The sequence below is a fragment of the Schistocerca cancellata genome, chromosome 4 (assembly GCF_023864275.1).
Source record: "Schistocerca cancellata isolate TAMUIC-IGC-003103 chromosome 4, iqSchCanc2.1, whole genome shotgun sequence".
Classification (NCBI taxonomy): Eukaryota; Metazoa; Arthropoda; class Insecta; order Orthoptera; family Acrididae; genus Schistocerca; species Schistocerca cancellata.
In genome coordinates, this window is record NC_064629.1 from 94,411,465 (window position 1) to 94,424,012 (window position 12,548).

At 37.9% G+C, this 12,548-nt stretch overlaps 1 protein-coding gene across 1 annotated transcript in view; it reads left to right on the top strand.

Moving 5' to 3' along the window:
- The window catches only part of LOC126184911 (protein C12orf4 homolog), a 141,096-nt gene that overhangs the window by 17,400 nt on the left and 111,148 nt on the right, over positions 1 to 12,548 (top strand). The window contains exon 4 of the mRNA XM_049927573.1: positions 5,358 to 5,582. Coding sequence (XP_049783530.1) covers positions 5,358 to 5,582 — 225 coding nt within the window. The remainder of the gene's footprint in view (positions 1 to 5,357; positions 5,583 to 12,548) is intronic.

The window sequence follows — 12,548 nt, forward strand, 5'->3', positions numbered from 1 at the left end:
GATCGGCCATATCAGACTCTCAAGAGTTTCTCGTATGACAAGAGATCCACTCCAGTGTAGCTGTGGCAGCCCTTAACAGTAGCTCATATACTCACTGAGTGTGCTGCTGTGGCTAATCTAAGAAAAACTATAAACCTAAATACTTTCCTATTCCTGATACTTGAAGATGTGGGGTAGCCTCTAAACAAGTCTGTATTTTATGAATGAAAATGTATGTTAGCACAAAATTCAGTGCACTTCAGAGTCTATCATTTGTGGTGGGGGGGGGGGGGGGGAGGGGGGGGGGGGGAGGGGGGGGGGAGGGACATGGACAGAGTGCATATTACTGTCATATGCCCCAGAGTTCTCAAAGTGTGTTGTACCCTCACATCATCATATACTAAAACCTTTTTAAATTTTGTCTTTTAACTGTTTAAACTAATATCCCCTCTAGTCTCTACAAGTCTCCATTTTCTTGTGTCTATTCTTCTTCCATAACATATATTAAACATGTTTTAATTAACCGTTTATGCAACACAGTGAAGTTTTTTTAGCTGTCAGTATATTAAACATCTTCACTGGGTAGCAGTAGTCCCTTTCTCTTTCACGTACATCTAAAAATATCAGTAAGCAAATGTTTGTGCTGTCATTATTATTATTATTATTATTATTATTACTGACTTTTTTTTTCTCAGACTTAAGTCTGGTTAAAAATGGAACGTGTCGCGGACCTCGGTCAAGCGTGACTTCCTTGTAACTTGCTGGCAGATTAGCCAAAGAAGCAACCACAGGAGAAGAACTTTAATGTGGATTGCTGAGCATGGACCTGAGGCACCAAATTTTGGAATTATTATTATTATTTTATTATTATTATTATTATTATTGACATATAAACGTTCAATGATTAGTTGATGATAATACTTTTATAGAAAGGGTTAATGAAGTAAATTATATTGTAACACCAGTAGACAGTGCCCTCTCAGATCATGACATGCATGTCCTTTATGTTAATATCGAACAGGATATAAAAGCTTCTAAATCAAAGTTCAAGACAATCATCAGTAAGACAAAAATTGATTGATTCTTTTAGGAAACTCCTCAGTCATGAACTGGAGAGGTGTATATAGAGCTCATGGCATAAATGAAAAATACAACACTTTTATTAATAAATAGCTGAGAAACGTGACATTGGCTGGGTATTAATTTATAGCTTTGCCTGAGATTTCATATGTGTGGAATTTATTTTGGCTTCTAAACCTCCTTTGTATACAACGTTTAAAGTAATATGATTGGAGACATGAACAAAGAGATTGTTTGCTTCACTAACAGGGTAGAGAGCCATGTATAGTTGCCAAAAGCAACTGATACTAAGGTGCACACCCACAACATGCAGTGTGTCTGCCGCTCGTGGTCTCGTGGTAGCGTTCTCGCTTCCCGAGCACGGGGTCCCGGGTTCGATTCCTGGCGGGGTCAGGGATTTTCACCTGCCTCGAGATGACTGGGTGTTTGTGTTGTCCTCGTCATTTCATCATCATCCAGGAAAGTGGCGAAATTGGACTGAGCAAAGGTTGGGAAATTGTACGGGCGCTGATAACCATGCAGTTGAGCGCCCCACAAACCAAACATCATCATCATACAACATGCAGTGTCTGGCCTTGTGCTTTGTTTAAGGTCATGGCATAATATAAGCTCACCTGGAATTGTACACTTCTAAAGCTTAATCATACATTGTTAGGAATAAGTGAGATTTGGGGTATGGAAACTCATTCGCCTGCTCCAGTACCAATCAAAATTTCTACTTTTATGATGTCACATTGGGGGGAAAGTAACTTTAAGCCCCTGTGAGTGAAGGGTTCTGAGTGGCGAGATAATGCATGATGCTCTCAAGGAGAGTTACTTTACACTTCGCTTTCAGGAGGTGTTTCCAAAGCAAGAGCGAGTTAAAGACTGATGTTCTCGAGCTGCAGCAAGTCTTGCCTAATGATCTTCAATGAATTCATGAGACTGCCTAGCCCTCAGGCTTTTATCTGTTCTTGTGTATTCAGAAGTACTCTTCCATTTTCTAGGCATTTTTATTCTTAAATAAAATGAAATCAAAATGTAATGAATGGGTGCACAAATCACAAAGCAAAACCAATAAATTTTTTTCTTAACCAAGAATATAAATAAAGCCTGTCAGAGAAGCAAAGCAGTTTTGTTAAGTTTTTAATATACAAAGCAAAATCCGTATATATTAGCCAAGTAAATTTGCTTTTAGTTTTATTCATAAAGGTAAGATTGCAGCGTTTAATTCTGTCACTGACAGAAACTTCCAAAAATTCATCTGTTAATGAGTTAAAAAAAATTAACAGCTCCATTTATTGATTCTTTGGTGTGATCCAAAATGAACAGTGTTGTCTATTGCTCCTTTGGTATACTATACCTTGATAATTAAACATCTCAACTACTAATCTGAGCAGACAGATTTAGATAAATATTTAAATCATATCATCTTTTTTTCTGTGACAAGATTTTTATCAAATAAAGCCTATATGCTGCCGCAAGCTGTGCTCAAGTTACCTGTAAAATACCGCCTATTAGTGAACTCTTACCTAGAGACAGACATGTCAATTACAGTTTCGTTACTAGTATAGATGTCCGTACCTTGTTTGAAAAATATTTTTGCCCAAAAGTAACAGAGATTGTACCAAAGTCCCTAAAGAAGTCATGGATTACTCCAGGGATGAAGGTATCCTGTAAGACAATAAGGAAACTCTGTCATTTAGAAATATCTCTGACATTAATGCAGTAGCTCATTTCAAGACAGACTGCAAAATATTAAATAGTGATAGCACAGACATCAAAACAAATGCGTTGAACTGAAAAGATGAGGTTGTCAGGTTCAGTAGTTGTTGCCATGGAATATCAGACCAGTCATTACAAATAACTTGTGCATTACTTCTACAGCAGTAGAAGTAATGTTCATAAAGACGCCTTTAAAATCAAAAAATTGCAGTGGTTGTGATAAAATACCAACAAAGAGATTGTGCTTCTAAGGCCAGTAACTTATCTGTGTAACTAATCATTTATAAGTAGAACAGTTCCTGAGTGGTTGAAATATGCTGAAGTTAATCTTTTGTTTAAGAAAGGAGATAAAGAAATACTGTCAATTTTCCATCTGATTTCACTTTTGCCATCAAAAATTTTAGAAAAAGTAATATACAGTCAGCTTCTTAACTACCTGGAACAAATAATAAATTGTCAAAGTCACTGTTCCCATTTCTAAATGGTTCTGATATTGAGGAGGCAAGTGTGTACTTAATTAGTTAGACAATAAATTACAGGCTGCTGGTATATTTCGTGATCAGTCAAGGGTATTTGACTTTGCAAATCAGTTTAAGTAAATTAGAATATTCTGGTGTAACAGTAAATGCAGCAACATCTCTGACAGGAAACAGTGGGTGTCTATAGGAAAGAGATGTGTACTAAGCTATCATTGATCGTCCAACATGTGGGGATTAAGTACATGTGGTGCTCCACAAGGTTCCATCTTAGGATTCTTACCATTCTCTTATGTATGTCAGTGACCTTCCATCAGTAACATTACCAGATGTGAAGTTTGTTTTGCTTGCAGATGAGACAAACATTATAATAAATAGCAAATGAATTCTAGTCATAGAAATGTCAGTTAATGAAATTTTCATGAACATTAGTAAATTTTTCCTAGCCAGTTATTTGTCACTAAGCTGTGGAAAAAACACACTATATGCAATTTAGAACTTGTAAGAGGCTTCCTGCCATTGTGTGCCTACAGTATAAGGAGATAGAAATTGATAGTGTTTACTGCATGGGATTACAGTTTGATAATAAATTCAGTTGCGAGGAGCATACCACAGAGCTATTGAAGCATCTAAACAAATATCAATTTTTTATGCTAATGTTGTCAGACATGGATGACAGAAAAATAGAAAGAAAAGCATACTTTGCTTACTTTAATTTCATAATGCCATATGGGATTATTTTGTTGTGTTAACTCATCAAGCCAAGCTAAAATCTTCAAAGTTCAAAAATGTGTAATAACTATTCCTTTTGGTGTGCACTTAGTAATGTACTGCAGAGGCCTTTTTGGGGAACTGGGGATACTTCACAATACATTTTTCCCTTAATGAAATTTTTAATTAAAAATATATATCGCTTTTTCAAATGAACAGGTCAGTTCATAGAATCAATGCTAGAAATAACAACAATCTTCACAAATTATATATCAATGGATGGTGTCTGTTCTTTCGGGCATATCCAAAAGACCAGACACCATGCATTCATGTATAACTGATTGACTTAGGAGGGCAATGGATCCACTTTCTTCAGTGCACATGCACAAGTTAATCCCAACTCCTGTGGGAATCTCAGTGTAGTGAACTTGGAGGAAATGGATGCTCGGTGGGAATGTGGGTCAGCCATGATTGTGCCAAGATAGTCCACTCAGTTGTGATAACACTGTGTTCCAATGGTGCAGTGGTTAATGCATCCGTCTAATAAACAAATCCTGGGTTCAAATCCCAGTGCATTACACATTTTCACTTATTGCTGTTGATTCCGCATAATGTTCCAATGCAACTGACCTCAATAATCCCCATCCCTCCTTCCCCCTTTCCCCCTTCTCCTTTACTCCCTTTCCCCCCTTTCAGTTTACATATAATCTTCACAAACTTTTAAAACCACCTACTTTGGTCCAGAAAGGTGGCCATTATTCAAGAACACACATTTTCAATAACTTTTCAGTAGCCATAAAAAGTTTAACTGTTAATGAAGTTCATTATAAGAGGAGCAAAAAGAATTAATTGGTGGTCAATTCCTTCAACTTCATTGATGAATTTGTTAGTGTAGCTGACAGATGTACATAAGTTAATAATGTTATCAAATAATGCAAGTATTACTTACACTCTGACTTCTGTATAAATTCAGTGCAGTAATGTGATCATTGTAAGTAATTATTGCAGAAATGATGTATCTATTTGGTGATGCATAGCTCCAACAGCCTAAGAATTGTCGTATGCACCTCTTTGTACTGAACACGTATATACATTGTGAACGGTTTGCTATTATTTTTTGATTGAATCTGTGGAAGGTACATTAGCATGGCTGTTGTCCCTTGTAAATATTTATTGTGTAGGCTTGTATTCTGACATGTAATAAATCCTGGAGGATCTCCTAACTATGGATTGTTGGAATTAAAAATATATCTAATCTGCTTTAAGTAATCCATATGAGTCTTTAAAATATCATTATAATTTGATGATAAATTTGACAACATTTTCTATAAGTGTGGTTAGCTTCTTGAATAAATATGATTTGCTCAATATTATAAAAGTGTAATAAATTGCTCATTCTTCTTTAAGGCAAACAGAAGAAATGGCTCAGGCTATAGAAGGAGTTCCTTTTCCAAATACAGAACATCAAATAAATGAAATGGCAGCTTCACATTTTGAAGAGCAGAACCTGTTGCAAGGCAAATGGAATAGTGAAATCGACACACTTAAGGAAGATCAAAGGAAAGAATATCGGGACTGGCTTATGAAGATGTTGGAGGACAATCAAACAAATGTGAATGCTCCAAGCATTGTGTAAGTTTATTCCTCCTAGTTTGCATTGACATTGATGAGCCTATATAATTGCATGCAATAGAATCTGTCAGTAAAGTATTTTTATGATTAATTTCAGTTCATTATTTGTGAATATGGAAGAATAGAACAAAGCCAGATTTGTCGAAATTTTGTCATTAAAATATGTGTCGTAAAATAATACTTCAACCTACTTATGGTCAGTGGTAACCAATCTCATGTTCTCTAATGAAGAGAGTTGCCTAAGTGACCAACAGTATCTTCACTTAAGGAGCTTAAAATAATGTATAAGAAACCACTACTTCTGGGAATAGCAGTTGGCATTTGTCCTTAACAATATAGAAATCATTTAATTATCTATAAATGTTTCAAATTCATATTGAAATAGCATTGTGTAGTATTTGGAATGTCATTTTTACAGAACTGTCCTGCACACAAACTTTGAATTCATAAGAGTTGTCACAGTATTTATTTATTCTTTCATCCCATATATTGAGTTTGCTTCTTCTGTTTTGTAAGTATTGATCTCTCCCCATACAAATATTTAGCTTCAGATTGTCCAAAGGTGCACTTTAGCTTTATACCTTGAATGAACCAGTTGTATTCACATGGTGTCACTAATCATTTTCAAGCCTTAACGTGTTAGCTGTTTGTCAAAGTTGCATTTATATTTTTTAGATTTTGTAAACATAGATCTGTAATTTATTAATTGGTAATGGGAAACAATTTCTCTTAACAGTTGAAAGTCTTAAGACTTGCCATGTAGTTAAAACAGGGTTCATAAACTGTTATAGTATGGAGGTGGGGTAGCATGTGTTTGATACAGTGATTGTGAAAATTAAGGCTGTCTTACGGTGAGGCACGAAAATTAGTTTTGGTATCCCAGAAATTATCTGAAGTATAAAACAACTACCTTATCTTTGTAACAGTATAAAAGGCTAGACTTCACATGCACAGTGCGAATAAGAACTCTCACTCTGCCTTTACCCCTCCCCTCCCCATCACCCTGCCACCGCCTCCGCCTCCCATTCCCCCCTCTCCACCTCCTTACTCCCCTCTCCCTCCTCCCCTTCTCGTGCACATCACTCCGTAATTGTATCAGTATATTGTCGAATTGCAGACCATTACTCATGTAACACCATAATACCTAACAAATGGAATATTTTGGTGTTATTGGTTGTGGGCATGATGGCAATGGTATGAAACAGAGGTTAAACAATGGTTCAGAGTGGAGAGAAAAGTGAGATAAGATATTAATTTTTGGATTGTTACCTTAGAAGGGGTTTCTACATTACCTAATACCAATCATTTGCTTAACTGTCTTCCTGTTTCAAAACTGATGATGAAGCTCCTTCCTCCTCAACTTTCAGTGGTCTGAAAATGCTGAAGGTACTGTATGTAAGAATGAGTGCTACAGGAAATATGTGGAAGACTTGCATCAGTAAGATATAATATTTGCTTATGTCAGTAATGTTTCCTATTATGCAGTTAAATAAATGTAAATATTAGTATGGACTTACAATGGGTTTGGTTTCAATACTGAAAATGACAGAGGTAGAATGGTGCAGTGGAATGAATATTGGAAGTCTGTAGCCAGTCACCTCTGAGAAAATCCAAAAATAGATTGAAATATTTGAGAGGAGGCTGTCATACACAGCCTAAAATTTAAGATTAGTTGTACTCTGGCACATAAGCCGATATGCAGAATTTTAATACTTCCACAGGTTGTAAAGCCAGCCAGCAATGGCTTTTGTACAGGAAGTAATATATGACAAAGAAATGAGAGAATAAAACACAGTTTATATACTCAAGGCAAATATATAAGTGTAAAGAGAAACTTTTTTTACGAATGTTATTGAAGTGATTTATGAATGCATTTAAAGAAACTGAAAGTTCAGAGGAATATTGTTTGGACTGAATCTTCAGTTTCAATACTTAAAGGACACTGTTATTGTCAGTACTGTGTTTCTGGGTATTCAACATTTCCACCTTCCACTCTGAGAAAAGTGCTTTGTCTAGAGGTCAGTGTGAAGTTCATGGAATATTAGAGATGTCCAGAATTGTTCACAGGAGAATGAATGTGAAAGGAGATAATTAGTATTCAACACAGTTGAAGCTGTAGTCTAGTTTACAATTGTCTCAAGAAGTAAATATTTATATGTGTTGTGTATGGGACAATCAGGAAAGACATTTGATACTGTTTGTATATGTAATATTTCATATTATCCTTTAAAATGGTATTTGAATGTGTATCAGGATTCATAAAATTAAGCTACTAGATTTTAGATGTACTTAAGTCAGTAGGTGTCATTTAAAGGTGCAGAAAAGTTGGATGTTGGAGCTCACTGCTTAAAATAAAACTGAGACCAACAAAATGTGAAATATAAATAGAGAAGTGATTTATTCTGCTGATTGTAAACTTAAGTTTTTTGGTACAAAGACAGAAAAATCACTTTAGAAATTTCAGTTGATACATGTAAAAATTAATATGAGCAATGATTGCAGTTTTCAAGTGAACACTCAGATGAAAATAAGTTACCTGACTTGGGAGAGGCTGTAAGAAATCTTAAATAATAGAACTCAGTATGTTCTCATCGATGGCGAATGTCTGTCAGAGACGGAGGTATCATCAGGAGTGCCCTAGGGAAGTGCGATAGGATTGCTCTCGATCTGACGGGTGGGATGAGCAACAATCTGTGACTGTTTCCTTATGGCACTGTGGTACATAGCAAAGTATAGTCATTGAGTAACTGTAGGAGGATACAGGGTGACTTAGAATTTCTATTATGAATGGTAGCTTGCTGTAAATGTAGAAAAATGGAAGTTAATCCAGATGAATAGAAAAGAACAGTCCTGTAATACAATGTTGACTGGAATAAACTGTTTGAATTTCTGAAAGTAGCGGGATATATGTGGACCAACAGGTTATTTACAACTTACAAGGAAACCAGGCTGCAAGTACAGGAGTTAAGGGTCATGAATGGGAAGCTGTGGTTGGGAAGGGAGTGAGATAGGGGTGCAGCGTATCCCCTATGTTATTCAAACTGTTCATTGAGTGAGCAGTACAGGAAACCAAATACAAATTTGAAGATGGAATTAAAATTCAGGAACAAATAAAAAACTTTGAGGTTTGCAGATATTAAATTCCGCCAGAGACAGCAAACAATTTGAGACAGTCGAAAGGGATGGGGAGTGTCTTGAAAGGAGGATATTAGATGAACACCAACAAAAATGAAATTAGGGTAGTGGAATGTAGTAGAATTAAAACAGAAGATGCTTAGGGATTTTGATTAGGAAATACAATATTAAAAGTAGTGGTAGAGTTTTGCTAATTGGGCAGCAAAATAACTGATGATGGCCAAAGAAGAGAAGGTATAAAATGGAGATGGGTTGCACATGAAAAAGCAATTCTAAAAACAGGGAGTTTATTAAAAATTAATGTAAATGTGAGGAAATCTTTTCTCAATATATTTATCTGAGTGCAGCCTTGTATGGTAGGAAAACATGCATGGAAAGCGGTTTAGAAAAGAAGAGAATGGGAGCTTTTGAAATGTGATACTGCAGGAGAATGCTGAAGATTAGGTAAGTAAAGCATGGTAACTAATGAGGAGGTACTGATTGGAATTGGAAAGAAAAGGAGTTAGTCACAGAACTTCACAAACAGGAAGGGATCAGATGTAAGGACGCATTTTGAAATGCCAAGGAATTATCAATTTAGTGTTGGAGGGAAGTGTGGAATGTATAAACTGAGAGACGAAAATATGTACAGGAAATGAAATGGATATAGGATGCAGTAGTTGTTTGGAGATGAAGAACCTTGCACAGCATAGAGTAGCATGAAGAGCTGCATCAAACCAGTCTTTGGACTGAAGCCTACAAATAATAAACTAATGACATTCCTCCACTTCTCACACACTCAAAACCTGCTTCTTGCAACCCAGCACACAACTCCCTTCTTGGCCCCAAAATCAGGGACTATGCTTCCCTACCCACAAAAAAAGTAACTTGCATGTCTCCCCACTGGAAAAAAGCCATGTTTTCCCCACTCCTTCTGAACATCTGAACCCACTCATTGTCCCTCTCCCCAAAAACATCCCCCCCCCCTCCTCCTCCTCTGAAACACCCGCTCGGTTTTTCCCCCCTCCTGAAGCAAGCACGCTCGGTTTTCTCCCTCCCCATGAAGCACATGTGCACTCTCGGTTTCCCCCATCCCCTCATTACCATGACCTCACCCTAGTCCCTTCTTCCCATAACCGTCCTCCCACTCGCTCTGCCCCTAATAATCACCTCTACCCTCCCCCTGCTCTCCATAACCTCACACCCACCCCCACCCTCACCCCGAGTGGGTAGCAGCATGTTTGATGATCCGCAAATGTTGCAAATTAAGTTAACTCCCACTGGTGGTGATACAGCCCGTGCAGTCTTTGTGAAAGGAAAGTCTTTGTGAAAGGAAAGTCTTTGTGAAAGGAAAGTCTTTGTGAAAGGAAAGTCTTTGTGAAAGGAAAGTCTTTGTGAAAGGAAAGTCTTTGTGAAAGGAAAGTCTTTGTGAAAGGAAAGTCTTTGTGAAAGGAAAGTCTTTGTGAAAGGAAAGTCTTTGTGAAAGGAAAGTCTTTGTGAAAGGAAAGTCTTTGTGAAAGGAAAGTCTTTGTGAAAGGAAAGTCTTTGTGAAAGGAAAGTCTTTGTGAAAGGAAAGTCTTTGTGAAAGGAAAGTCTTTGTGAAAGGAAAGTCTTTGTGAAAGGAAAGTCTTTGTGAAAGGAAAGTCTTTGTGAAAGGAAAGTCTTTGTGAAAGGAAAGTCTTTGTGAAAGGAAAGTCTTTGTGAAAGGAAAGTCTTTGTGAAAGGAAAGTCTTTGTGAAAGGAAAGTCTTTGTGAAAGGAAAGTCTTTGTGAAAGGAAAGTCTTTGTGAAAGGAAAGTCTTTGTGAAAGGAAAGTCTTTGTGAAAGGAAAGTCTTTGTGAAAGGAAAGTCTTTGTGAAAGGAAAGTCTTTGTGAAAGGAAAGTCTTTGTGAAAGGAAAGTCTTTGTGAAAGGAAAGTCTTTGTGAAAGGAAAGTCTTTGTGAAAGGAAAGTCTTTGTGAAAGGAAAGTCTTTGTGAAAGGAAAGTCTTTGTGAAAGGAAAGTCTTTGTGAAAGGAAAGTCTTTGTGAAAGGAAAGTCTTTGTGAAAGGAAAGTCTTTGTGAAAGGAAAGTCTTTGTGAAAGGAAAGTCTTTGTGAAAGGAAAGTCTTTGTGAAAGGAAAGTCTTTGTGAAAGGAAAGTCTTTGTGAAAGGAAAGTCTTTGTGAAAGGAAAGTCTTTGTGAAAGGAAAGTCTTTGTGAAAGGAAAGTCTTTGTGAAAGGAAAGTCTTTGTGAAAGGAAAGTCTTTGTGAAAGGAAAGTCTTTGTGAAAGGAAAGTCTTTGTGAAAGGAAAGTCTTTGTTTAATGCAGAGGCATACGACCTTAAAATGTTCCCTTCACTGGCTATGCCTTGGGAGGGACGTAGAGCTAAGTGGCAAGCAGAGAAATACTCCCTGCAATACTTGATTTGCACAAGTACTTGTGGTGATTCCTTCTTGGTAACAAAGCCCATATTCTTTGTGGAGAAAGTAGAAGACTTGTTTGAGTTAGTGGCAGCCATATCTAAAATGAAAAGTGGATTAGTTATGATCAGAACTGCAGTCCCTTCTCAGCCACTGGTGCTGCTCGCTTGTAACAAGTTGATTGGTAAGTTTTGTCCATGTCCATAGGAGTCCAAAAGAGAATAGGGTTGCTACCAGTTATCTTCATCATGGCCTTTGAGAGCGATTTGTTACCTGATAAGGTCAAGGTGATGGTACACCAATGCGATGTGAAACCATATGTTCCCTCTGTCCCTGCTGTGTGGTGCCTCAAGTGTTTGAAATTCATGCACGTCTTGGCATTGCAACACTAGCCCCATCTGTAGAGATTGTGGATGACCTCTGCGTGCAAATGCTCCTTCTGCCCCTCCCCCATCTGTGTTAATTGTGGAAAGTGCCATTCTCCCTGCCTGCCAGATTGCACCGCTTTTCAGAGAGCTTATTAAACCTTATTATTATTTTGGGTTCTCTGTGACTTGTGTGTACAGAAAATTGAAAAACTCTTCGACATAGGAGCTTTTCACTCTCATTGACAAAGCGTCAGTGGTGGCTACACCATAATCATTATGAGTATGAGATACTTGGGGCTCTGTCTCCATGGGGTCGTCCTGTGGTGTCATGATGACACCCTCTGGCAGCTGCTGTGGAGGCACTGCCCTCAGGATCCGTGAATCTGGGGGAAGAGATAAAAAAGGATCACTGTGCACATGACAATGGTGAATGTGATTGTGATGTCAGCACTGCAGTCTGTCTGGGCCTGAAATGAGGTGCATGCATGCGCCAAGTAGACGAAGGATCTCGCCTCATGCCCACTAGCCACTGCCACTAAAAACCCTGAAAAACACAGTATCATGTAGTGCAAAGGGATACTTGCAGCCTTCGTTTGGCGCTGGATGCTGAGGAGGTTGGAGCAGGTGGAACAGTGTCCGATGGCGGCGTTTGTGAAGCAATTCCGTCGACAATGGCCCATCTCGCGGATGCGAACGCTAGGAGGCGAAAAACAGTTGCAATGCTTGATACATGGTCTTTGTGTGCGTGTGCGTGCGCGCGTGCATGTGTGATGCAAAGTTTGGCCGTCTGCTGCTTGAAGGTTTTGACAAAACGTTCTGTTTCCCTGTTTAACTGTGGATGGAACGGTGCACTAGTTAGATGCTGTATGCCATTGTGTTCACAGAATGTTTCAAATTCATTTGACTTGAACTGAGGGCAGGGCAATTGTCCGACATTATGACTTCAGGTGAACCTTAGGGGCAAAAAATAGAGGATAACACCTGAATTGTGCTACGTGATGTTGTCGAGTCTCTTGGCACAGAAAAAGGAAACTTGCTATATGAGTCTACCACAGTCAACCAATGAGTGTTCCAAAAAGGTCCCGC